The sequence below is a fragment of the Podarcis tiliguerta genome (assembly GCF_965153285.1).
Source record: "Podarcis tiliguerta genome assembly, chromosome: 8".
Lineage (NCBI taxonomy): Eukaryota > Metazoa > Chordata > Lepidosauria > Squamata > Lacertidae > Podarcis > Podarcis tiliguerta.
The window spans coordinates 64,471,075-64,497,850 of NC_139541.1; the positions used below are offsets into that span (position 1 = coordinate 64,471,075).

The 26,776-nt window shown below is 46.9% G+C and overlaps 1 protein-coding gene across 4 annotated transcripts; it reads left to right on the forward strand.

The window, feature by feature from the left end:
• Window positions 1–396: 396 nt before the first annotated feature.
• LOC310684478 (CCN family member 2-like) lies at window positions 397–26,465 on the forward strand. 4 transcript variants are annotated; one of them, XM_083455695.1, is made up of 6 exons: window positions 397–411; window positions 13,843–14,024; window positions 19,995–20,208; window positions 22,030–22,284; window positions 23,113–23,324; window positions 24,690–26,465. In XM_083455695.1, exons 2-6 carry the CDS (start codon window positions 13,893–13,895, stop codon window positions 24,999–25,001), a joined length of 1,125 nt encoding a protein of 374 aa, XP_083311821.1. In that variant the 5' UTR covers window positions 397–411; window positions 13,843–13,892; the 3' UTR covers window positions 25,002–26,465. The 4 variants fall into 4 exon arrangements, with proteins under 4 accessions (XP_083311821.1, XP_083311818.1, XP_083311819.1 ...); XM_083455692.1 differs by lacking the exons at window positions 397–411; window positions 13,843–14,024 and adding exons at window positions 6,401–6,739; window positions 6,949–7,037; XM_083455693.1 differs by lacking the exon at window positions 397–411 and adding an exon at window positions 6,626–7,037.
• The last annotated feature ends 311 nt before the right edge of the window (window positions 26,466–26,776 follow it).

The following is a 26,776-nucleotide window of genomic DNA, read 5'->3' on the forward strand; positions in this document are numbered from 1 at the left end:
TGAATCCACTCCCATATGCAAGTTCTTTGTGATTTTTGATTGTCTTCTGTCTGGGACCATCAGGGTTGGCATAGCAACTGGGCAGGGCTCCTGTGGATGTGCTGCTATGCTCAAGGGATTATGGTGGCCTGTATTAAACCTTCCCCATTTTGTAGTCCTTCCTTCATGGAGTAAAATAAAAGTGGAACAGTGCAAATCTGATGTATGGTTGATTTTCTATGAATTTATAACAGAAGTGTAGCGTATGAGTGTGAGTGTGTGTGAAGTCTGTACAAACTGAATGATGGGGGGGGGGGGTTTACTGCTACAGTTCACAGTCTTAACAGTCCATAAGTGACTGTGGAGGCCAATTCTGGATCCACACGTCCTTCCACAGTGGGGACATAGGGTCCTGGGCGGGAGTTGATCATGGTGAGGCTTTGCCAAACGTGGCTTCCTCTTAGCACATTTCTTCCTTTCGTCCTGAGTTCGAGTGTCTTCAAAGCCCACGACACCATTGGTAAAGGCTGCTCTGCAACTGGAACGCTCGCAGGCCAATGTTCCCCAATTGTCAGTTTTTATACTACTTTTTTTTAGGATTTGCCTTGAGAGAGGTTTTAAACCTCTTTTGTTGACCACCAGCATTACACTTTCCATTTTTAAGTTCGGAATAGAGTAGTTGCTTTGGAAGACAATAATCAGGCATCCAAACAAGATGACCAGTCCAACAAAGTTGATGTTGAAGAATCATCGTAAGTGCTGGACTTACGTGTTATGGTACAGGTATGAAGCCTCTGGACCTACAGGTGTTGTTGGACTCCCAGGAGCCCCAGCTGGCACGGGCAGCAGTTAGGAATTATGGGAGATGGAGTCCAGAACATTTGGAGGGTCACTGGCTCTCCATTTCTCCTTTAAAGGGTGAAAAGCAATGGCCTGATCACCAAGATACATGTGATTAAAAGAAGATGGTGGTTTAGGCTTTGTTGCACATCATACATTTAAAAGCATATGGAATCCTGGTAACTGTTATTTGCCACTCACATACCTATGGTTCCCAACACCCTTAAACTACAGTTCCCAGGATTTATTTATTTTTTAGGTAGGGGCAGGAAGTCATGGGCTTTAAATCCATGGCATGTATGCAGCCAAAGATACTATTGCAATTAAAAGTGATAGCAAAATGATAATCATTTATTGATTTGTCACCCCACCACCTTGTGTCAGCTCTGGGCGTAATATTGTAAATGGGTTGATGGTACAGTGGTACCTTGGTTCTCAAACTTAGTCCGTTCGACTCCCGAAACCTTTCGAAAGTCAAGGCACGGCTTCTGATTGGCTGCAGGAGCTTCCTGCAGTTAAGCGGAAGCCATGTTGGACATTCGGCTTTCAAAAAATGTTCGCAAACCTGAACACATTTTTCTGGGTTTGCAGCGTTCGGGAGCCAAAACATACAAGTACCAAGGCGTTCGAGAACCAAGGCACAACTGTATATTGGAAATGAGATGTTGGCACCATTTTTTTTCTGTTTGTTTGTTTCCGTCTTAATTTGTTGCATTTCCTCCAGAAAGTGTTACATCCAGATTAAATGAGAGGAAATAATTGGCTACATCTGTATCTATTTATATATTGCAAGGCTTTACAAGGGTGGAGTCAGAAGCTTGGAACAGCTACTGACACCCAAGAAAGAATAAGGGATGCTGTGAGAATCTGTTACCCATTATAGTGAGTGATGAAATGCCTTAAATGTTTATCAACTCTCTCCCCCGCACCACCCACTTTAAGACAAGGATCATATAATTTGATGGGCCACATAATCTTAAAAATTCCCTCCTCCCTAACAGTGCTTATAAATGATCAGAGACCTGGCACGTTTTTTGTTCCTTTCACTCGTTACACAAGCAGCTCCACTTTTAGGGTCACTTGGAAGAGCAGTGGTGAAACTTCATCATCTGCCTGTTTTATTACTCATCCCCCATTTGAAACAGCAGTGTCTTTTGATGGTCCTTTCCAGTGGAGGCTGCGGGGAGGAGGGCTGACTTCAGTCTTGTGGTATCTACTCTTGTTTGTTTTATTTTAAACTAGAACTGAGGGGTCCATCAGCTGGACCAGCCAAACACAAGTTACTGATAGGAGTGGGAATCATTTGCAAAATGTGTTTTATTATTACACGTGTATCCCATCTTTCCTCGTAATGTGCTCTCAAGGCAGCAGATGATATTGTGGACTTGGAAAACATTTGGGGAAAAGCAGCCAAGGCTTTTTAGTTTAGAGAACAGATGGTTAAGAGGTGACATGATAGAAATTTGTAAAATTGTGCATGGCATGGAGAAAGAAACTATATTATGCCGAAGAGAGAGAAAATACCATTAAATAATAGAAGAGAAAATTTTAGGGGTCACGACAAGAAGAATTTCCCAGCTGGCATGACATCTTGTCTGTTTATGTTTTTTACAAGCATCCCGTGGAAGAGAATCAATCGCAGCCTTTTTAAAGCTTTGATTGAAAACAGGTGGTGGGGCTTTTGCCAAGGTGTTGGGTATTTTTGTGCTGTTTACATTGTGGCTCTTGTGGCAATTATCTGCCAGGCTATATTCTAAGTTGATCTCTTTGCTAATTCTGCAGAGGTTATATATCCGGAAGGCAGCAGGTATTTTAATTCGTTTCGTGGCTAACTTTAAATGTGGTTTTCAATTATTTTCTTGCTCTAGAGTTCCATCTCCAACTGAAAAAATAATAATCCTGGGCTAGATCCGGACTATGTTAGAAATGAATGTGGCTTAGCTCCATCACAAGCCTTTCATGTTGATTTCAGTGGGCTTCAAGTGCAACCAAAATAGACTGCAATCCTAGTAATATTTACCTGGGGGTAAGCCCCATTGAAGGGACGCGGGTGGCGCTCTGGGTTAAACCACAGAGCCTAGGGCTTGCCGATCAGAAGGTTGGCAGTTCGAATCCAGCAGTTCGAAAGCACAAAGAGCAAGTAGATAAATAGGTACAGCTCCAGCGGGAAGGTAAACGGTGTTTCTATGCACTGCTCTGATTTGCCAGAAGCGGCTTAGTCATGCTGGCCACATGACTCAGAAGCTGTATGCCGGCTCCCTAGGCCAATAAAGCGAGATGAGTGCCTCAACCCCAGAGTCATCCGTGACTGGACCTAATGGTCAGGGGTCCCTTTACCTTTACCTTTACCTTTACCTTTACCTTTTAAGCACCATTGAAGCATTGGGGCTTCCTTCTGAGTAAATGGGCTTGTGCTGTTAAGATAGGTCCAGTGCATTACGCTTTAAAATGCATTCTTCATGCAACCTTCAGGCCAGTAGCAAGTGGTCCACCCTCCTTGTAAGTCACTTTCTGGACCTATTTTAGATCAATAAGCAGTTTTGAAATACGTGAAATAAATAATTTGGACGCCATGCCATTATCTAAATATGTCCACAGTGTATCTTCAATAGGATTCCATCAGTGTCTACAAGAAGAAGAAGAAGAAGAAGAGTTTGGATTTGATATCCTGCCTTTCACTCCCCTTCAGGAGTCTCAAAGTGGCTAACATTCTCCTTTCCCTTCCTCCCCCACAACAAACACTCTGTGAGGTGAGTGGGGCTGAGAGACTTCAGAGAAGTGTGACTGGCCCAAGGTCACCCAGCAGCTGCATGTGGAGGAGCGGAGGCGCGAACCCGGTTCCCCAGATTACGAGACTACCACTCTTAACCACTACACCACACTGGCTCACAAGATTCAGCATCCAATATGGCTCCGGCTATTTAAGCAGCTCCAGTTTCAACAGTCATCAGTGATGACAACAACAACAACAGCAACAACAACACAACCAAATCTCATTCATTATTTGTTTTCTCCAGCTAATGCCATTGCTCCACTAACCAAGGAATGTTGTTTGCTTTGAACAACATCCCTCCCTGGGATGGAGGAAATGTGTGTTGACAGGACAGGAAATTCCTGTGAACCACAAGAAACTAGATCTCGGCTGGGCTGCCTGCAGTCACTGCAAAGGTTTCCATCTGGGCAATTTAATATTTATTAAAGGAAGGAGTGAAATGAATGATCATTTCTCCCCCTTGGTTTTAACTGCACCGTTCAGACCTATAAAGAAAGGGTTCTAAAAGCAACCTTGTGTTTCTGGATACAGAACACTTTCTTTTCCAAACAAGCTGCAAAACCAATAGGAATTCTGCCTTGTAGTTGAAGTTTCTCAGAGCTAGATGTGTGCTGGGGCTTCCTATGAACTTTCTCAAACTTGGAAAGAGCAGCCTCCATTAGGAATGTGTAGGACAGCTAATCTGAGGTCCAGCGAAGCCTATCTTAGGTCAAGAGGATCCCAAAATGAGTCCCTCTCCACACCATACATTTAAAGCACCCTTACACCACTTTTACAGTAGTGGCTTCTCCAAAAGAATCTTGGGAATGTTAGATTGCTAAGAGTGCTGCTAATTACCTCTTAGAGGGGTCTCCTGACAACTCTCAGCACCCTTAACCAACTACAGTTCCCAAGATTCTTGGCAGGAATTAAAGACCTTAAAAGTGGAATAATAGTGTTTTAAATGTCTGGTGTGGATGTGACATAGGTCATAGCTCAAGCTATAAACATTGCATACTCACTTTGTCATCAGGTAAAGAGCCAGTAGCTAAGTACAGTGGTACCTCAGGTTAAGTACTTAATTCGTTCCAGATGTCCGTACTTAACCTGAAACTGTTCTTAACCTGAAGCACCACTTTAGCTAATGGGGCCTCCTGCTGCTGCCGCGCTGCCAGAGCACGATTTCTGTTCTCATCCTGAAGCAAAGTTCTTAACCTGAAGCACTATTTCTGGGTTATCGGAGTCTGTAACCTGAAGTGTATGTAACCTGAAGCGTATGTAACTTGAGGTACCACTGTAGATGGTTCTCCTGAGATGTTAGCTGAGTGCTTATGGATTGCTTTGTTGAAAATTTGGACAGAATCTCAAAAGTGCCTAAAACAAATCTCTTGCAGATGAAAACAATAGTAAAGTGCATGGGAAGCAAATAATGGGAAATTGGAGACATTCTTTCCAGCTGATCAGCAAGAAAATGCTTTTCATCTTCTTCTTTATAACTGTTTTCATTTTCTGAAACACAAAAAGCCATACTAACAATATTTTATCTGTGGCCTGAGAGAGATCTGTATAGCAACACCCTCCCTGCTGACCAAACGTGACCCAGGACTGGACTTCCTTTTTGTGCTGACATCTCAGCCCTTTGATACTTCTTTGACTTAATCATGTCATTCTTGACATGCCTTGGAGCTGAGGTAGGCAACCTAAGGCCCGGGGGCCGGATGCAGCCCAATCACCTTCTCAGTCCAGCCCGTGGACAGTCCGGGAGTCAGTGTGTTTTTACATGAGTAGAATGTGTGCTTTTATTTAAAATGCATCTCTGGGTTATTTGTGGGGCATAGGAATTTGGTCATTCCCCCCCCCCCCAAAAAAAATGGTCCGGCCCACCACATGGTCTGAGGGACAGTGGACCGGCCCATGGCTGAAAAAGGTTGCTGAGCCCTGCCTTGGAGCATTCCCTGTACTTGTGATGTGTTACTGAGGTGGAAATAGGTGGGGAGGTTAGAAGAACCAAAAGAAGGGAAGAGTGGCAGAGGGACTGCAGAAATCACAAGGGAAAATTTGTCACTGGGAAATGCTGGCTCCGTCTTGCTGTGGCAGTCTGAAGCGTTGTATGCTTCAAGGATAAATATCTTCCAGTCTTTTTAGTAGCTACTTTCCAGCTTTAAGATTCCTTTCCTCCCACATTCTCCCAGCCCTGAGTAATGTCTTTTAGAAGTCGGGTTGCTTAGGAAATCTTCACAGGCCTGCAGCTGCAAAAGAAGATGTAGGGCCCATTAACTACGAAACCCAAAATTATTATGGAGTTCGTTGTTAATTTGCTGCATTCAGAAGTTCCCTGGTTTGATCCCCAGTGTTTCTGTTGGGCTGGGAAAGACCTGTCTGAATTCCTAGAGAGCTGCTGTCAGTCAGTGCAGACAGTACTGAGCTAGATAGCTCCTTTGGCCTGACTCAGTATAAGGCAGCTTCCTATAGCCTTATGTTCTTACAGATGTGCTTTGTTTTGGGCAAGGGCCATACAGCTCAGTGGTAAAGCGTTGCATGCAGAAGGCCTGATATTCAATCTCCAGATAGGGCTGAGAGAGACTCCCTGTCTGAAACCCTGGACAGCTGTTGCCAATCAGAGTCAGTGTAGACAATACTGAGCTAGATGGACAAGGCAGCTTCCTCTATCCCTAGCCTTAAGCACGCACAGCTGAAGAAAAAAATTGAAATAGGTGGGAAGGGCAGAAGAACCAAAAGAAGGGAAGAGTGGCGGGGGGACTCCAGAAATCACAAGTGTCCCTCCTGAGGTTCTTCGGTGGATTTCACGAACCAAGTCTGCCTTCAGAGTCTGGGTCAGGTGGGTTGGAAAGACATACCACTAACTCCTTCTCCTCACTTGTGTTGACAGTTTTGCTTGGGATTCCCAGTGAGGCCCAACATCTGCTCTGGGGACTGGGGACTGGGATATTTTTAGCTGCTGTTTATTTGGACTAAGCATGCTGCTAGACTGAAATATCCCTGCAGCCTTTCTAAAGGCAACAGCCATGTCACAAAGGAAGGGACTTTCATCCCACACACAAGGCGCTCAGAGATCTTCACTTGGGATTCAGGAACTCGAAGAGGAATGCTGCTGGAAGACTCCTCTGTCTGTTTGCTTGGGACTCAGTGGGGAATATACTATTACATGTACAGCAAAACGTTGTTGTCATTACCGCTTATTGCATTTGTCAGTTGCTTTTGTTCTGGCTCATGCCCAAAATACAAGAGATCAGTATTTGGGCAAGTAATTGTGCAGGCTTGGCAGCAGACATACTGCTCAGGAGTCACAATTCAGGCGTTCAGGAACAGGGCGAGAAGTTCAGAACTGGATGGAAATAACAAATATGTCCCAACAGGTATCCCTGCCCCTCCCGCCAAGCTTTTGAAGATGAGGCGTGGCACGCTCACTTGTGAGACTCTCTCACCTTGCTGGAATGCCAAAACTGTAAGCATGATCTCTGTTGTGACGGGTTGGTCTGCTCCCATCAGTGAGGGCGATGCAACAAGGGTTCACCCTTCTGTTCTGGCTGCTGTTCAAACTTCTGTACCGGTTTATGCCATTTCTGTACCAGGGAGAGCTCCTGGAGCCAGATTAAGAGGCTTGGTGGGTCAGATTCCCCACCCCTGTATTAGCATATTGCTACTTCTAAATTGTGCTTCCAGATTCGAGACACCAGCACTGCTACAAGCAGGGATAGCTCTATTGTCTGTGTGACTTGGGGCCCATTTACACGCACAGTGAAACCGCATAGGACAGGCTTCTTGGAACCATAGCATGTGATTTTGCCAACCATGTAGCTCAGACCCTGGAGGAACGTATAGTCAGTGAGCAAACTGCAACTGTGATGTGCTCCTTCCAGCACTGTGGTGCTTGAGTCACGCTGTCTGATCCCAAATGGCCATTTTCTACCGAGGCAAAATGGTAAACAGGACTTGTTCAAGCATGTTCCTGGTGAACAAAGTGAGAGAAGCTGGAACACTTAATGAGCGCAAAGGGCCATGTTTTTCTTGTACTGGATTCAAAGAAAACGTTCCCTTTGCATTAGGAGAACCCGTTGTCTTCTAGAGATAATGTGCTTCTGAGTGAGGGGTGAAGGGGGCTTCTTTGTTTTCCTGTCATTTCCCATCATTAATCATTTTTGTTTCTGGGAAACGAGTCCCTTCGCTTCTTCTATTCATAGCTTTGAACATGATTTTAATCACAGCAGTTCTCCTGTGACTCTAGAGTCACTTTGCAGGAATTTGTGGCGTGGCTCCAGATTTTAGCAGATATCCGACCAAGGGCTGAGTCTGACATGTTGCTAGGATGGCTGAGGTTTAAGCAGGTCCCTGAGAACTGCCCCTTTTTTCCATTCTGTATCAGGTATAAGAGGAGACTGTGTTTAGCTCTCTGCTGTGCAAAGCTTCCTCGGCTGACGTCTGCATATTTATTATCTGTTTATTGAACCCATTTGTCGCTTTTCTTACAAAAGCAGCTCAGAGCGACTTGCCACAATAAATAAACACATACATTTAAACCAGCATAAGACAAAACTAAAGAAAACAAAACCCTACCTCGTAAGGCTGTTGAGAAGATACAGTGGGAGAGACCCTATACTCTACCTTGTGTTATTCAGGGGGAAGGTGGGTTAGAAATGCAGTAAATGAGAAATAAAACCCCTTGAGTTGAATCCAGACTAAATTGGTTGTACTTGGTTCCTATTGAACTAATCAAACAGTGAGACATAAGCCATGCCTAACTTATCCTGTCAATTCCAATGAGACTAATTGCAATAAACTCAGTCTGAATCCTACCCACCTATTCCCGCCCCAGGTTCAGCAATTGTAGTCGTGAAATGTTCTGTATTGGGTGAGAAGGAACATTTTGGGGATGGTGAGGAAACGTTTAGATATATTTCATCACTTTTTTTTTCAAGTTTGGACAAATATTTTTTATTTTAAGTGCACAAATGGCTAGAAGCAGAATACCTTCACGTTTTAAAAAATTAACACATCTACAGAACATTCTGTTCAGGTGATGGCCTTCAGTTATTTCAGCTATCTGGGTGTGGCTGGGTTACCACCCAGTTTCTGACAGGGATTCTGCACTTTTCAACACCTGCATGCAGCAAAAAAATTAGCAGGTGTCATTTTCCTAAGCCTAGCGCTGGAATGGGGAACTTGTAGGCCTACAAACGTTGGGCTGATTTCTCCTCATCCCTGACTGCCTCTGTCTTCTCTCCAAGCGGGCTCCACCCTGGCGGAGTCTGCAGCTGCCCCTGTTCCAGCTGCCTCTCCTGCCCCAGACAGCCCTGCGTCCAACACAGCAGGCCCCCTGTGAGCTGAAGCGAAATATTTAAGGATACAGAACCCAGAGGCAAAGTTCTTCCCTTGTTAGAACCAAGGGAACCACGAAAGCCAAGCTAAATGCCTCCTAAGCTTTAGCGAACCTGAAAATAAAGGGGTTACGGAACCAGCAGTTAGAGAATATAGAAAACAGATTGATGATTTGAAGATGTTCAAAGAGCCAGTGTGGTGCAGTGGTTAGGTTGCCTGACTAGGAGGACCTGGGAGACAAGGGTTCAAGTCCCCCCTTGGCCATGAAGCTCACTGGGTGACCTTGTCAGCATCACCCTTGAGCCAGTGTGACTAACTGGACTCATCCACTTCAGCCCCGACTGGGCTAGGCGAGCTGGGTAGCACTTCCAGAGACCACCTTCAGCACAGGAACAGGTCAAAGTGCTGTGGACTCACATCTTAGAGTTGTGAGCACCGGATTCACTCCAACAAGACAGTCGTCGTACAGCAGAGCACAGCAGAGTCTAGCAGAGTATATAAACAACTCGGAGAGCAGCTCTGTAGAATATTCTCTTTATTCTATAACTACAACTATTATACAACTATATACAGAGCTAAATAGGTCTAAGCATAAAGAATGCTGAACCGTACTGAGTGCCTGCAGCTGCTCTTAGCAGCAACCTTATCTAAACACACAATCTCTAACACTCAGTCTCTCTCTCCCTGACTGACTGACCCACACACTGACCGACTCTTTGATGTGGTGCTGGAGCAGAATATGTAGAGAGCAGAACACGCCTCCTCCTCTCTGCAGAATCAGCAGACTCCTCAGGAGATTCTTGGATATGGGAGGGGTGAAATCTCCTCAGACCTTGGGACCCATACTGCCTCTCAGTCTCATTGGATTGTTGTGAGGATTAAATGAGGAGGGGGAAGAACCATGCACACCACCTTGAGCTTGGAGAAAAAGCTGGGATATAAAAACAATATGTAAATAAATTAAGAAATAACAGTAGAACAGGAGCTAACCAAAGGCAGACGTACTGAAAAATGTAGAGGAGAAGCTTTTCTCTGTAGCTGAAATGGACAGCAATGCCACCTCAACCTGTGGCAGCAGCAAACCAGGCAGGCCTTTGTATTTTACCACCTAGTGGCAGCATGGAGCAAAAGCAGGGACCTCAAGTGGCATTGCAGAGAAAGTGCAGGTTGGATCCAGACTTACTTGTCATGCTTCATGTAGGTGTGCTGATATTAATGGGACTTAAGTAGTCGTGACCAACTTGTCCCACTGATTTCAGCAGGGCTGTTCAAAGCATGATTAAGTCCAGAGCGAACCCATTTGTTTGATAAACTAATAATAATAATAATAATAATAATAATTTGTTATTTATACCCCCACCCATCTGGCTGAGTTTCCCAGCCACTCTGGGCGGCTTCCAGCAGAATATTAAAATACAATGATTCATCAAATATTAAAAGCTTCCCTAAATAGGGCTGCCTTCAGATGTCTTCCAAAAGTCTGATAGTTGTTTATTTCTTCGACATCTGGTGGGAGGGCATTCCACAGGGCGGACGCCACTACCGAGAAGGCCCTCTGCCTGGTTCTCTGTAACTTTGCTTCTCACGGTGAGGGAACCGCCAGAAGGCCCTCGGCGCTGGACCTCAGTGTCCGGGCAGAACAATGGGGGTGGAGACGCTCCTTCAGGTATACTGGACCAAGGCCGTTTAGGGCTTTAAAGGTCAGCACCAATACTTTGAAACGTACTGGGAGCCAGTGTAGGTCTTTCAAGACCAGTGTTATATGGTCTCAGCGGCCACTCCCAGTTACAGGTCTAGCTGCCGCATTCTGGATTAGTTGTAGTTTCTGGGTCACCTTCAAAGGTAGCCCCACATAGAGCACATTGCAGTAGTCCAAGCGAGAGATAACTAGAGCATGTACCACTCTGGTGAGACAGTCTGCTGGCAGGTAGGGTCTCAGCCTGCGTACCAGATGGAGCTGGTAGACAGCTGCCCTGGACACAGAACTGACCTGCACCTCCATGGACAGCTGTGAGTCCAAAATGACTCCCAGGCTGTGCACCTGGTCCTTAAGAGGTACAGTTGCCCCATTCAGGACCAGGGAGTCCCCCATACCCGCCCGCCTGTATGCAAGAGATTGCAGCTGCAGCATCTTATGCAATAGGACAGGGTTATTGTTTTGTCTGTTGTTATGTATTTTTGTGCTTTTATACTGTAAACCGCTCTGTGATCCTCAGAGGAAGGGAGATCTATAAATGTCAATAATAATAATAATACATGATGGACCATAACTGAAGCACCACTACCCTGGATGCTGCATAGACTCCTGACACAAACCTGCTTGCTATTCTCAGCAGGTAACAGAAAGCCAACATTTTCAGCTTCAGGTCCACCAGCAAGGAGTGTCTCATGTCCATAAGACAACACTGCAAGGTTATTGTGAAGTGTTCAGAGCCTGACAGCAAGTATTCCGTGTGCACTATGCTCCAAGGCTCAGTGAGAACCAGTAAGGTGTAGTTGTTAGAGTGCTGGGCTAGAACTGGGTAGATTTGTGTTTACAATACCCATTTGACCATGATGCTTGCTGGGTGACCCGTCAGTCACCAACTCTCAGCCTCCCTACGTCACAGAGGGGTTGTGCAGGTGAAAGTGGGGGAATACCATGTATGCCACTGAGAATTTTGGAGGAAAGACTCATTGGAAGAAGAAGAAGAAGAAGAAGAAGAAGAAGAAGAAGAAGAAGAAGAAGAAGAAGAGTAGTAGTAGTAGTAGTAGTAGTAGTTTGGATTTGATATCCCGCTTTATCACTACCCGAAGGAGTCTCAAAGCGGCTAACAATCTCCTTTCCGTTCCTGCCCCACAACAAACAGCCTGTGAGGTGAGTGAGGCTGAGAGACTTCAGAGAAGTGTGACTAGCCCAAGGTCACCCAGCAGCTGCATGTGGAGGAGTGGAGACACGAACCCAGTTCACCAGATTACGAGTCCACCGCTCTTAACCACTACACCACACGGGCTCTGGAGAGATGCTGCCCATTAGCTCTGCCTTATATGAAGTTAGACCATTGGTCCACCTGCCTCCTCTGTGTTGTCCATGCTTTCTATAGTCCTGTGTTTTAAAGCCATCTCCGTTAGTGCCTATCCCATCTCGTGGCAGCATTACATAACTTTTGAGCTATTCCCAAAAATGAAGAAGAAAGCAAATTGGGGGGAAATGGGTAGCAAGACGCAAGGGATGCAGTTGTGGGGGAAGCACATATATTTTTTAAGTGAATTAAACATGGAGCATTCCTTGCTCCAGGGAGACTCTAAGCAGGTTTGACATCTTTATCTCTTCTTCTTCTAAAGCAGCTCAGGCAAAAAGAAAAAGAAAAAAAGTGTGTGTTGGGGGGAGTAGTACAGAAGCATAAATAGCCCCAAACTTGGGTGTTGCCTCTCTTTGATCATTCTGAGTCATTCGAGCATAATTTCTGCATCTCTTGGCTTGTTGTAGGGATGGGAGGAGGGTTTAGAGTCAGTGATCACACCAAGTTGAGCAGCAGTGAGGAATCTGTGGCCTTCCAAATCTTGGACTCCAACTCCCATAATCCCTGGCTGTTAGCCATGCTGGCTGAGGCTGATGGGAACTAGAGTCTGACCGCAGGTGAAAGGCTACTGGCTCTGCCCCTTTGAAGTGGGGCTTCCCCACCCCTTTATTGCCCTGAGGGATATCTGAGGCTTTGATGGAACTGCAAACACACATTTGTGGGATATAAGTGAAATCACAGAATTGTAGGGTTGGAAGGGACACCAAGGGTCATCCAGTCTAACCCCCTGCGATGCATAAATAATTTTTGCCTCTGCAGCACATATGCATGCTCAAAGAAAAGTGAGATTATCTGAAGAGCTCCAGCCTGAGAATATAACAAACTAGCTTATTCTAAGGAAGACCCTTTCAAGTAGGGCATTGGAAAATTGGAGCATGTCCAGAAGAGAGCAAATGATTAGGAACATGGAGACATATGGAGCTGACATGCCAGTCCCGTGGGTCCATCTAGCTCTATACTGCCCGGGGTTTCCCAAACTTGGGTCTCTAGCTGTTTTTGGACTACAACTCCCATCATCGCTAGCTAGCAGGACCAGTGGCCAGGGATGTTAGGAATTGTAGTTAGCTGGAGACCCAAGTTTGGGAAACCCTGGTCTGCACTAACTGGCAGCGGCTCTCCAGGGTTTTAGACGGGGAGGGGGAATTCCCAACCCTACCTGGAGATGCCGGGGATTGAACCTGGGACCTTCTGCATGCAAAGCAGATGTCCTGCCACTGAGTTAAAAGAAGTGAGGGCAAGTCCAGTTCTAAGCATCCATTTCTCAAGGTTAACCCTGCGATTGGGAAGATCTGCCTGGATTAGGCTTCAGAAAACGAGTATCCCCACTTTTCAAAGAATCTTTCTAACCCCACGCAACTCTTTTACAGCTCGGGAAGCTTTTCATCTGTGATTAATTTGGCTCTGCGGCACTGACTCAGAACAGGTGATCACACCCTGCAGACGTGTTGGCATTGATCTCTCGGTAGTTTTCAAACCCCTGGCTTGTGCCTTGAAGCACAGTTGTGGTACCGTATTGCTTTCAAGACAACAGCTGAACTTTCCATCATCATTCCCCCTCCTCCCTCCTTGAAGGGGGAAGTGAAATTAGCCCAGCGTGCTTTGAGTTTATTTAACAAGTTCAGCTCCTGTGGCCAATAGAGACTAACAGCAGAGGGGGAGAGAAAATCGTTGCAGCCTACATGCTTTGGAGATTAAATAAGGCCTTTTAAAGGACTTGGGCAGAGATGCTGGGTCTCTCTCCCCACCCCATGTGGAATGTTACGTGCCTATCCCAGACCTCACCACCAGGGCCACAGGAATTTTGAAGAAGAAGGGGAAGTTTTTTGGAATTCAGTGCATTTTCTGTTGCACCCACTTTGGGCTGTTTTCCAGGCCAGTCGCTGCTATCCAGACACACCCCTTTTTGAAAAGACTATTTAAGGATGAGCTTGAGCACAGCACCCTCCCAAAGGCAGAGAGGCAGGGATGCACAAAGAGAGGGGCTCAGGATGTCTGACCACGCCGGGGCAAGAACAACCTTCACCCTCATTCTCTTTGTCCTGGGGCCTGGCTGGGTATGTATGCACAATTTTACAGGAGGTGTGTGCAACGGATGAATGAATGAATGAGACTTGCGCCTGCCTTTGATGCATGCCAGATGAGTTACTTGACTTCAGCAGAGCTTAATATGTTCAGGGTGGGACCAAGTGCTCAGAGGTCCAGCTCTAGTTGGCTAGCAGCAGCTCTGCAGGTTTTGGGGGGCCACCTCTTGTATGCATATGTTTACACACTAGTGAGGGATGCGGGTGGCGCTGTGGTCTAAACCACTGAGCCTCTTGGACTTGCCGATCAGAAGGTTGGCGGTTCGAATCCCCGCGACGGCGTGAGCTCCCATTGCTCGGTCCCTGCTCCTGCCAACCTAGCAGTTCAAAAGCACGCCAAAAAGTGCAAGTAGATAAATAGGTACCACTGTGATGGGAAGGTAAATGGTGTTTCCGTGCACTGCTCTGGTTTCAGTGTTCTGTTGCGCCTGAAGTGGCTTAGTCATGCTGGCCACATGACCCAGAAAAACTGTCTGCGGACAAACGCCGGCTCCCTTGGCCTGTAAAGCAAGATGAGTGCCACAACCCCAGAGTCATCTGCAACTGGACCTAACTGTCAGGGGTCCTTTACCTTTACCATTTTACACACTGGTGACTTTAGGAAAACTGGAGGGTACATGCATACAATAGGCGTCTAGTGTTAAATGCATAATAACACAAGGGCCACAGAATTGTCGAGTTGGAAGGGACCACGAGTTTCATCTAGTCCAACCCCCTGCAATGCATGAGTCCATGCATGAGACCCTAGGATTAAGAGTCTCGGGCTTGACCAATTGAGCTATAATGATGCATAGGATGTGTTAGAATGGTTTGAGTTTCTTTAGTGGAAGCAAAGGGCACTTTGTATATATTTAGAAAATTATGCTGCAGAAATAGAGAGTTGTTGTCAGCTGAGTTCTGCCCAGGGCAGACCTACTGAAAATAATTAGTTGCGTTCCTGGATTTTGATATGTTTACTATGAGTAGGCTTAAGATTTCATACAGCGTGAGGCTTGACTCTTTTATACATATTTTTGCATATGAATACAAGCTTTTAAAAAACAACAACAAGCTATGGGCAGAACTGAACTGAATTGTTGAATGCAGGGAACAAGGTATGCTCACAAAAAAAGACTCCACCCCCCCTCTAAATTTTCTCTGGAAGGTGGGGGGGACGGACCTAGAACAGGTTTTGGGATGTGCAGAAGGGAGGAGAAGCCCCACTGCATGAATGGACCTTGTTCCCTGCACTGCGAATGCCCCACTTTAGTGCATTGTTAAATTCCACCCTACAGGTTATATCAGGAAATATTGTTTTGTTTTGTTTCTGTCCTTGTTTATATTATGTATTTCGTCTTTTCATCTTGTGTTTTTATGCTGTGAACCGCCGTGAGATCTATGGATGAAGGGAGGCATGCAAATATAATAAATAAAACAAATAAAAATAATAGTCAGAGCAGAGCCATTGAGACTAATGTAATTAAGTTAATAATGAGCATGAGTTTTGATGGGACTACACTCAGTAGGGTTAGCATTGGACACCATCCAATGGATGAGTGGCTCGGATGTAAGTGGGCGCTCGATACAAGAGGGGGCTGAAGGCAATCGAAGCTCTGGCCTGGAACCATTAAATTCTGCATATGAATCCTTTAAAATTAGATTTCCCCTCCATCCTTAGCCCTGGAGTGTGTCTGGTGCCATTGTTCGCACTAACACAGTTATCCAGTTCCAAGGGGGAAATGCTGTTGAGAAAGCACCAGTGAGAATTAGAAGGCCGGGCTGGTTATTTGGGCCGGGATTCTCATCTGCTTGTCATGTGCTTGTTGCAGCATTCAAGATTTCTCAAAGTGGGCAAAAGACCACCCTAATGAGGCGAGTACATCCCACAGCTGAGTAACAGAGCACCCGCTTTGCAGGCAGAAGGTCCCAGGTTCAATCCCCGATATCTCCAGGTAGAACTCAGAGAGACACTATCCCAGTCTAAATTCCCAGAGAGCTGCTGCCAGTCTGTGTAGACAGTACTGAGCTAGATGGACCAAGGATCTGGCTCGATATAAGACAGCTTCCTTTGTTTGTAAGCATGGCCGTGGGTGCATGGAACTGGTAAATGGTGCAACCTCCTGGCTTTTCCCCATATCTCCCTGAACCGGATGAAAACAGAGGGCAGTGATGGATTTTAATAGATCCTGGATGGACTGCTTGCAGCAGGTATCCCCACTGGTTGAGGGTGAAACTCCATTGCAGAGAAGCCAGTATAAATATGACATTATGGAGTATGACTTAAGGGGGGAAACTTCCTGTTTGGGTACAATGTTTACTATGACTGGTGCTGTACCTTTTTAATTTTTTTTTAATGGTTTTACAATGAATTGAAGTGCAAGTGCTGCAGAAGGAAGCCACAGGCTCTATTTGCAAATAAGCTGGTGTGCAGGGGTGGAGTAGCTTTGGCCCTCCTGTTGGGCTCCCAGCTCCCATCAGCCCCAGCCAACATGGCTGAAGGTGAGGGGTGATGGGAGTTGTAGTTCAGCAACCACAGGTTCCCCACACCCGATGTCCAGTGTCCTCCAGGTTATTACTATATATTTTTTAACATCTTTAATTCTCCCCCACCTTAAATGAACTCAAGGCAGCATGCATCCTCCTCCTGCCATAATATTTTAGCTACACAACAACCCTGCGATGTGGGTCAGGTTGGCGGAAAGTCACATAGCTTAATGGCTGAATGCAGATTTGAACCCGGGTCTCCCTGTTCCTAGGTCAAGCACTCTAATCATTGCACATGCTGGCTCTTAAACGCAATTACACAACCCACCAAGTCCCATTTTGCCTCCTTATCACAGCTGCTGTTTTAAGTCTCTCTTGCCGCCACTATACGGTGCTCCCATTTCCCCTATTTTCTCATTACTGAGAAAGTCATTTCCTGTATGGTGGAGAACAGAGGAGTGGGGAGCGTGTATGGATCTTTATCTGCAGAGGCTTCTTCACCCAAGGGCTGTTTGAAGGTGATCCAGAAGGGAAGGCTGCAGATAGGGGTTAGCAGGAGGGAAGGAACCCCTTCAGGCTCCTGTTCTGAGAGCCAGTGTGGTGCAGTGTTTAAGAGCAGTAGACTCGTAATCTGGTGAACTGGGTTCGCGTCTCCGCTCCTCCACATGCAGCTGCTGGGTGACCTTGGGCTAGTCACACTTCTCTGAAGTCTCTCAGCCCCACTCACCTCACAGAGTGTTTGTTGTGAGGGAGGAAGGGAAAGGAGAATGTTAGCTGCTTTGAGACTCCTTAGGGTAGTGATAAAGTGGGATATCAAATCCAAACTCCTCCTCCTCTTCTTCTTCTAGTACCATCTAACAGCTGCTTGGGCACCCCAAGGTGACTAGTGGCTCTAAGAAGAAGCTCAGTGTTTATGATCTTTCAAATCCATCCAATTTCTTAGGCTAGGGATGAGAAGTCTGTGACCCTCCAGATGTGGTTGGACTCCAGGTCCCACTAGCCCCAGGCAGCCAGCCCAATGGGCAGGGACGATGGGAGTTGGAGTCCAGCAACATCTGGAGCAGCGCAGATTTCTCACCCCGAGTAAGTTGGATGAGCAGTTCCTGACAAAATGGTCTTATAACCAGTGACTTCTCCTTGTTTGGGATTTTAAACAGGTTTCTTTATCAGTTGAGCAAAGTAAGCCTCATAACAGGGATAGCTAGTTGGGACACACACACACACACACACACACACAGATGTTGTTGGACTGCAAGTCCCATCATTCCTAACCATTTATCATGCTGACTGGGGCTGATGGGAATTGTAGTCCAACAACACCTGGAGGGCCAAGGGCTCCCTGCACCAGGACAAGATTTTGCCCCTTCCAGGTGTTGCTGAAATGATGGGATTTGTAGTTCAGCAACTTCTGGAAGGACAAAGGCTCTTCTTCCACACCATGATAGAAGTGGGGGCAGAATATTACAATGCTCCTTAATATTTATGTTATTGGAAAGGTGGGGGAAAATGTGTTCATTTCAGTTCTTTGTACTTGCTTCCAGCTGGGAATGGGGACTCCTTCCCAGAGTCCCCAAATGCCCTGGGCCTTGTAAGAGCTACTCAGTTAATCCCCCCCCCAACCCGGAATGTGATAGCATGAACCATAAAGCAATTCAAAGGTGTTGCTGCCGCCCATGTTAGCTGCTTCCCTGAGGTGAGATCTGTGTGGTTCACTGATCCAGTTCAAGGCTTCCTTGCAGCCAGAACAGCTGCAGACGTGAGAAGTGAATCTGCAAGGTTTTGATGCTGGGGAAGGTGATCTGAAGCAGAAAGAACATTAGCATGAGTAATTTGCCAGGTACCCAGACTCAAGCCTGACGTGCCGGCATTGAAGAAACATCAATCGTGTTTCGACTTGCAGGCTGAGCAGATGGGACCAGGGCATCCCTGAACAGATCCGTAGAGTCCGAAATGGCTGCTCTTCTTACCGAGAACAACTGTTCCTTCTTTCTTTGGCTACGCCTTCGGAGAGTATTGGCAGAGGCAGCTTTGCAAAAAGCATGGCCTCCGAGGGGCAGAGTGCCTTCCTTTGTCTGAGACCACTGCTTCTAGGCAGAGATGGCCTGGCCACAGGGACCCGCCAACCTTGCAGAATGACTACTGCGGGGCTTCTGCTGAAGACGGACTGAAAGGTGCAGCTCATCGAAACACAGCTGCTTGGCCAGCAGCCTGGAAACAGATATTGGGGATATATTGTGCCAGGGCTTTTTGCTTATTTCCAGGCGTGAGTGTGGAGGCATACCTTTAAGAGGGGCGGGGAATCTAAGGCATGGGACTTTTTAATCATTACCATTACTTGTACTTCTGTCCCAGCTTTTCCTCCAAGCTCCAAGCTTTTTCTCCTCATTTAATCCCACCATAACCTTGTGAGGTAGGTTAGGCTGAGAGGCAGTGACTGGCCCAAGCTCACCCAGTGAGCTTCATAGAATCATAGAATTGGAAGAGACCACAAGGGCCATCGAGTCCAACCCCCTGCCAAGCAGCAAACACCATCAGAGCACTCCTGACATATGGTTGTCAAGCCTCTGCTTAAAGACCTCCAAAGAAGGAGACTCCACCACACTCCTTGGCAGCAAATTCCACTGTCAAACAGCTCTTACTGTCAGGAAGTTCTTCCTAATGTTTAGGTGGAATCTTTTTTCTTGTAGTTTGGATCCATTGCTACGTGTCCGCTTCTCTGGAGCAGCAGAAAACAACCTTTCTCCCTCCTCTATGTGACATCCTTTTATATATTTGAACATGGCTATCATATCACCCCTTAACCTCCTCTTCTCCAGGCTAAACATGCCCAGCTCCCTTAGCCGTTCCTCATAAGGCATCGTTTCCAGGCCTAGAGGGGATTTGAGCCCTGGTCTCCCAGGTCCTAATCCAACACTCTAACCCCTACACCACACTCGCTCTCATAGGCCCCCCCCCCCGGCCTCTCTCCATAGCATTCAGGACTCTCTACAGGCTGCATCCCTCATTGACTGTGCTCTGCACCTCCCGCAAGTGCTTTTGTAGAATATATTCCACAGCTTTTAATTGTAGCACTGTTTAATTGTTCTTGATTATTGTTTTCCTTATGTTTTCAGCTGTTCTTATTTTTATCTGTAAACTGCTTTGAGTCCTGTCAGGGCAAGAGATGGGGGTGTAAATAAATATATAGTAATTATTATTATTATTTTGTCTGGCTGGAATCCATCCTTGCTTCTTGCTTGTCTGATGAGAGAATGGAGATACATGTGGGTGTTGAGAAACTTCGGGATTTTGTATGGCTAGACTGTTTGCTGCTGTGGTAACCTTGGGGCTGGATTATTGCAATCCATGTGGGGCTGCCCTGTGATGGTGATGATGATTCCAATTTATTGGTTGCTTTCTCTCACCAAAGGCAACTCAGAGCAACTTGCAGCCAAGGCTCCAGGTTCTCGCCCATGCTCATGGACTTTTCCCTCCTTCTAGGCAGCATCTGAGGCATGCTCGTACCCTTGCCAGTGCCCCGTGCAGACACTCTGGTGCCCTGCTGGCACCAGTCTTTTGCTGGATGGCTGCGGATGCTGCAAAGTGTGTGCCAGGCAGCTGGGCGAGTTGTGCTCCCTCCAGAAGCCTTGCGATCACCACAAAGGGCTCTATTGCGACTTCTCCAAGATCCACAGAGACAGCGGCATCTGCTTAGGTGAGCTGCTTCCACAGATTCTCTGCCGTGAAAGAGGCTTGTTTGGTGCTACCCCGCCCCCCCCCCCGAATGGCAAGACTAGGTCACGTGGGTGTAAGGATGGCTGTGCTAACAGATAAAGTGGGTGGCACAGATCCAGTTTTTCTGCGTGCTTTTCCAATTGTGTGATAGCACCGTGTTTTCTGTTAGGGGTCTAGGTCAGGAGCATCCCACACCCTGAGATTTCATGAAATTTACAGCCTGTGTGGGACTTCGGGAGAATATGGAAAAAATTATGTATCGCTGGTACATTACTCCAGTAAAGTTGCAGAAAATGTATAAGACCGGAGATAAGAAGTGCTGGAAGTGTAAAATAAAAGAGGGGGATTTCTACCATATGTGGTGGACATGTGTAGAGGTGAAAAGGTTTTGGGGACTCATTCATGAGGAATTAAAAAAGATTTTGAAATACAATCTCACCAAGAAACCGGAGGCTTTCCTGTTAGGGATGGTCGGGGAGGATATTAAAAAAGAGGATAAGATAATGTTTCAGTATGCAACGGCAGCAGCTAGAATATTGTTGGCGCAGAATTGGAAAACTACTACTATCCCAACAATTAATGAATGGCAGATTAAATTATTTGAATACATAGAATTAGACAAGTTGACACAAAGAATCAGGCATCAAAAAAGTAAAAAGTTTATTAACGTTTGGAACAAATTTATAGCATATACAGAAACAAATTTAGGTAATATCAAAATTACAGTAGGCGAAATATAAAATCCGTGAAGTGAAGATACAGAGAGAACATAGAGACCGCAGAAAGGAAGGATGGCTATACAACCCAGACCGAGATGAAGGGAAGTACTCTCTTGAGTTATCTATTGATGGTTTACTATCTTGTTGGTTGTTTGTTCTTTGTTTTTCGTCGTTTTTTGTTCTCATTGAATGTGGTGTGTATGTTATGTTTTTCTTTTGGATTTTTTGTCAGCTGTGAATGGTGTGGAAAAACTTAATAAAAAGAATTTAATAAAAAAAAAGAGAGATTTCAGGGCTCAAACTTGGCCCCCTGGTGATGTCACGGTGGGCAGACCCTGGTGATGTCATAGGGTGATTTTTCCTCTGTGCTCCCTCCTGCCACTGAACCCTGGAGACGGAGGTTAATTGGGAGAGAGGAAGAGGGAAGACACACACCCCAGCATCTATGTAATAATTTGCAGCTGGCTCCTGCTGGATTGAAGCTTGCAAGCACAGTCTACTTAATTGTTTTCTAAAAACCTTTTCAAAAGGCACTCTTGCCCACTTGGAGGTTGCAGCCCTTGCTGTGCTGCCTGGAGGGGGCCAAACAAACCTTGAACATTTAGGTCGGCCCTGAATGTCCAAAAGCCCTGTTTCCCATCCACACAGGAGCAGTTTAGGATGGGGGATGCATTCACTCTGTGTGTTGTTGTCATCCTCTCCCATCAGTTAGTATTTCCTCCCCTCGCCAAATTGGGTTGGGGAGCAAGCCTGAAGTCAAAACCCAAAGGACAATTATATGGGGAAACTCCAGAGCTCAGGTAGACCTTTTTGCTCAGGCAAGATTTAGTCAGGGCAGGAAGCCCTCTCTTAGCCCTGCCTGCCTTGAAGGAGCCAATGGGTGGGCAGAGTCAGTCCCCAGGGCAAAGTGGAGAAGGTGCCACCCACAGTTAACTGGCTGGCCACAAAGAGCACCTGCCCACAGTCTTCCCAGCAGCAGCAGCTCTTGATGACAGCTGTTCACCTGCCTTTGCACCACAACATAGATGCATGTGTTGACAGGATCCCTTCGTTCACATGCTTCTCTTCTGTTTCCCCACCAGCTCATGAAGGGGCGACCTGTGACCTGCTGGGCAAGATCTACCTTAACGGAGAGAGCTTCCAGCCCAGTTGCAAACTGCGGTGCATCTGCATGGACGGCGCCATTGGCTGCATCCCCCTCTGCACGGACGGCATGCGCCTCCCTTCCCCCGACTGCCCCTTCCCCCGGCGGGTGAAGGTGCAGAACAAGTGCTGCGAAGAGTGGGTCTGCGAAGGGGGAAGCAGCCCAAAGAGCCACTACGGAAAGGGCATGGCAGGTAAGGGGACTCGTTGGGAAAGTGGGGGTGTGTGTGGCCAAGGAGACAGGTAGGACTGTTGGAGCAGAAAGACTAAAAGATGCTGGCTGTGGTCACCTCACCTCAAGGAAAAGGTTCAGAAAAGGGCAACCACGATGATCAAGGGGATGGAGCAGCGTTTGGGGCTTTTTAGTTCAAGTCGAGTACGAGGTAAGAGCCATAGAATTGTAGAGTTGGAAGGGATCTCAAGGGTCATCTAGTCCAACCCCCTGCACTGCAAGAATCTCAGCCAAAGCATCCATGACAGATTCGCTGCTTCTGCACATGCGCGTAACATCATTTTGAGCGTCTGCGCATGTGCGAGCGGCGAAACCCGGAAGTAACCCAATCCTTTACTTCCGGGTCACCGTGGAGTGCAACCTGAAAATGCTCAACCTGAAGTGACTTTAGCCCAAGGTATGACTGTACAGTTCCCATAATTCTTTGGGGGAAGCCATGACTATTTAAAGTGGTACCATAGTGCTTTGAATGTGGGGTGTGAATGTGTCCTCAGTTGGACATAGCCCAAGATAAATGGAAAACTGAGAGAATTCTGAATTACTTTGTTCTATACTTTGAAGGTGGGACAGAAAGGAAGCACTATATATGCCAAAGGGCCTTAAGCACAAGCTATTTCCTGGCCATCTAGGAGGCCATCTGTTGAGAGCACTCAAGCAGTCTCCCTAACAGAAGGCTACTAAGGCGTTTTCTCCTGGCTCCCTTTGCCCTCTCCTGTCCAGAGGTCCAGCCTGACAACCAAAGGATGCAGCTTTGATCTTTGCTCACCAAAGCCCTTTCCTCCAATTTCAGTTTACAGGAAAAACCCAGTTCGCAAGCCCAAGACGAACCACCTCCAGGAGAACTGCTTGGTGCAGACCACAGAGTGGAGCGCCTGCTCCAAAACCTGTGGGATGGGCATCTCCACCCGGGTCACCAACGACAACCCCCAGTGCCGGCTGGAGAAGGAGAGCAGGCTCTGCCTTATCCGGTACTGCAACGTCCCCTTAGAGAAGAGCATCAAGGTAACTAACTGGCTGCTAACTGGAGCAGGTGTAAATGCATGAGATCGGACCATGCCAGGCATGGCGAGCTGCTTCCAGCCTGCGTTCCCAATCTGGTCCTCTGTGCCTCTTGCCTGCCCTACTTGGCTCTCTCTGAACCTCACCTCCTTCCCTCTAGGCTCCCTGCCCGCTCACTTGTCTTGTTACCCTGAGCTGGCAATGCAGGAAAAGATCTCCCTGCATGAACAACTCTCAGTGGGTTTCCTCTCTCCGTTCATAGGAAAGGGGTCCTCTTTCTCAGTACACAGCAAGGAAACCAAGCTGAGAAATACATGTGTGTGTGAGAGAGAGAAAGAGTGAACAAAAATACAAAAATTTACCCCTGTAAATACGGGGAGGGAGGAGGAGGAGAGACAGCTAGACAGAGACAAAATCTTTCTTTAAAATTGTTGGTTTCAGTGAGCTCATTCAGGAAGCTGTTCTCAAGAAGCTGGGATGGAGAAAGCTTCTTTTTCATTTATTACATTTGCACCCATCCTTTTTGTCAAAGAGAGCAAGGTAGTGTACATAGTCCCCCCCCCCCGCCATACTCTGCTCAGGTTAACCCCACAACAACCTTGTGAGGTAGGTTAGGCTAAGATGTAATGGCCGTTCTGAGGTCATTCAGTGATCTTCATAGGGGATTTGAACATAGGTTCCCCTGGCCCAACATTCTTAGTGCGCATGCACACACACATACCCTGTACCTCCAGAGGATTTTCCTTGGGCAGGAAATTTGGTTTCTTTCCTGTTCTAACCACTACACTACACTGTCTCCTGCCCTGGAGTACAGTCGTACCTTGGAAGTTGAACGGAATCCGTTCTGGAAGTCTGTTTGACTTTCAAAACGTTTGAAAACCAAATCGTGGCTCCTGATTGGCTGTAGGAAGCTCCTGCAGCCAATCAGAAGCTGCGGAAGCCCTGTCGGATGCTTGGGTTCCAAAAGAATGTTTGCAAACCAGAACAATCACTTCTGGGTTTGCAGTGTTCAGGAGCCAAAACGTCCAAATTCCAGGGCGTTCGGGATCCAAGGTACGACTGTATTTGCTTCCCTGTGCAGGGATTTGTTGATTGTTTGGATGAACATCGTGAGCCCACCTCACCTGGAATCTGGAGTAGCGAAACCTAGACAAAGCTTTAGCAGGGCCATACCTCGGTCTCAGAGCCCTTCCTCCACATGTGCAAGATCCTAAACACAATCCAAGCCTTCTCCAGCTAGGGTTGGGAAGGATCCCTGCCCCAAACTCTGGAGAGCCACTGCCAGTCCGGTTTTTATAGTCCTACGTCCAGAACTGAGCCAGGATACTTATTGTTGTGGTCTCTTCCCCACCCTCCTCCTCTCTCCAGAAGGGAAAGAAGTGTGTGCGGAACCCCAAGCCCCGCCGGGCGATCCGCTTTGAGTTCACGGGCTGCACCAGCACCCGCTCCTACCGGCCCAAGTTCTGCGGCAGCTGCACGGACGGGCGCTGCTGCACTCCGCATGTCACCAGCACCGCCAAGGTGGAGTTCCAGTGCCCGGAGGGAGACTCCTTTGTGCGCAAGATGATGGTGATCCGCTCCTGCTCCTGCCACCACGACTGCCCCGCGGACAACGACATCTTCCTGGCCACCTACCACCGGCGCATGATTGGGGACCACGTCAAGCTCGAGAGGCAGTAGAGCCCATCCCCATGCCACCTCCATGATGCAGGCTGGTAGAGATGGCCCTGGCTCTTACCTGGGATGCTGCTTCCGCTGTTGGGAGAATCAGGGGATGGAGGAGGGTGCCCTCAGTAGACTGGAAGGCATGTGAGTCCAGGCACTACACAGTCCTCTATGGCAGGAGGCTCCAGCTTTCTCAGACCCAGGACTCGCCTTAGAACCAAGTGTGCATTTGGGGGTCCAGTTCTTGTTCCTTTTTTATTATTACCACCATGTATTTGTATGGCTACAGTACAGCTATTGAGAAACTTGCCTTAGATCGGGCCGCAACTTGGTAGAGGGACCCACCAGTTGGAAAACAGTGCTCTGTTGTGCATCAGCACGAACCTGGCACTTTGTGGGGTGGAGCTCGCACACTTGGTTTTGCACTAACCAGATCCTCGGTTCCAAAGGTAGCATCCTTATCTAAGGAGTTCTGATCCAGCTCCACAAACAAACAACTGCCAATAACGCGCTGGCTTTAGGCAGTTTCCATCATACCGTATGCAGCCCCTTGGTTCCCATGATCCCTTTCTCCTCCTCGCTGCTGTTTGGCCAGCACAGTAAAACATCCCCCCCCCCTTGTTCTCCAGGTGCAAACTTTCCAAGAACTGGAACTCAAGTCGGGTAGGTGGCTGTTGCTCTTTGACATAAGCACAGACCCAACTGCTCACCTCCGGCTTCAGAGTTAACAAACCTTTTTTAGATTAGCTGATCGGAACGCAAAAACCAGCTGGGAAATATTAGCTCGATACAACACAGGCTGCTCTCAGCAAAGGTACGAAGCCAGCACTACCAAACACAAGCAGAAACGAGTCAAAGGGAAGGCTATGGAAGTCTTTTAACAACAAAAGTCATTTGATAGGCATCTGCTGTATAACCTGGCTGGCGAGAGATCATTGAGTTGAGCATTCTGTCTTTTGGCAGAGGATTCGCCATCACCTACATTTGGAAGACTGGTGTCAATCATTTTGGACGATTTGCAAGACAGACCCTCCTCCTTTTCTCCCCATAAACCTGCCCCCCTGCCCCAAGCATCCAGATTCCCCCTATAGAGATGCTCCTTCCCTCCCAATTTCAACTGTAAATACCATGAGAATTATTTTTAAAGCCTATTGTTACGATTAGCACTTTTTGTTGTTGTGGGTCTTCTTTTTTCCATTTCTGCTGTTCACTTCTTTCATTAGTGTTTTCTTCTCTTCTCTTTTTTTAAAAACTTCTTGTTTATCTGACTTGGAGGAGTCATATTAATGCAAATGGGAATGCGTGCAGTTCACTTCCCAGGAAGGGCTGGGTGAGACCCTTGCCTGAAACCTTGGAAAGCTGTTGCCAGTCAGTGTGGACTATACCAAACTACACAGACCCAATGGTCCAACTCTGTTTTCCTACAGCGCTGCAGCTAAAGATGATAATAATAAACCTTCTTTTTTTAAAAAAAAAAAAGTCACCAGTCGAATAGCTAGCAATGCATGCATATTTCAGAGTCCCATGCAAACAGTGTTGGAGAACTGAGCACACTCATCTCTGCTTCCAGAAAGAAACTGGGTATATTTAGCCTGAAGAAGAGAAGACTGGGTAGGGGCTAGGGTGGAACATGTGGTAATAATATTTTATAATAATAATAATATATTATTTATATCCTGCCCATCTGGCTGGGTTTCCCCAGCCACTCTGAGCGGTTCCCAACAGATTAATGTTTGATGTTTTATCACTTTATTTTTAATAATAATAATAAACACCTTCCTAAACAGGGC

Bases quoted from the DNA above. Each gene is read 5' to 3' on its own strand.
- LOC310684478 (XM_083455692.1), top strand. From the start codon at position 6,598: ATGTCACAAAGGAAGGGACTTTCATCCCACACACAAGGCGCTCAGAGA. The intron at 6,740-6,948 runs GTACAGCAAAAC...ATGTCCCAACAG, and splicing joins TGGGGAATATACTATTACAT to GTATCCCTGCCCCTCCCGCC. The intron at 22,285-23,112 runs GTAAGGGGACTC...CTCCAATTTCAG, and splicing joins CTACGGAAAGGGCATGGCAG to TTTACAGGAAAAACCCAGTT.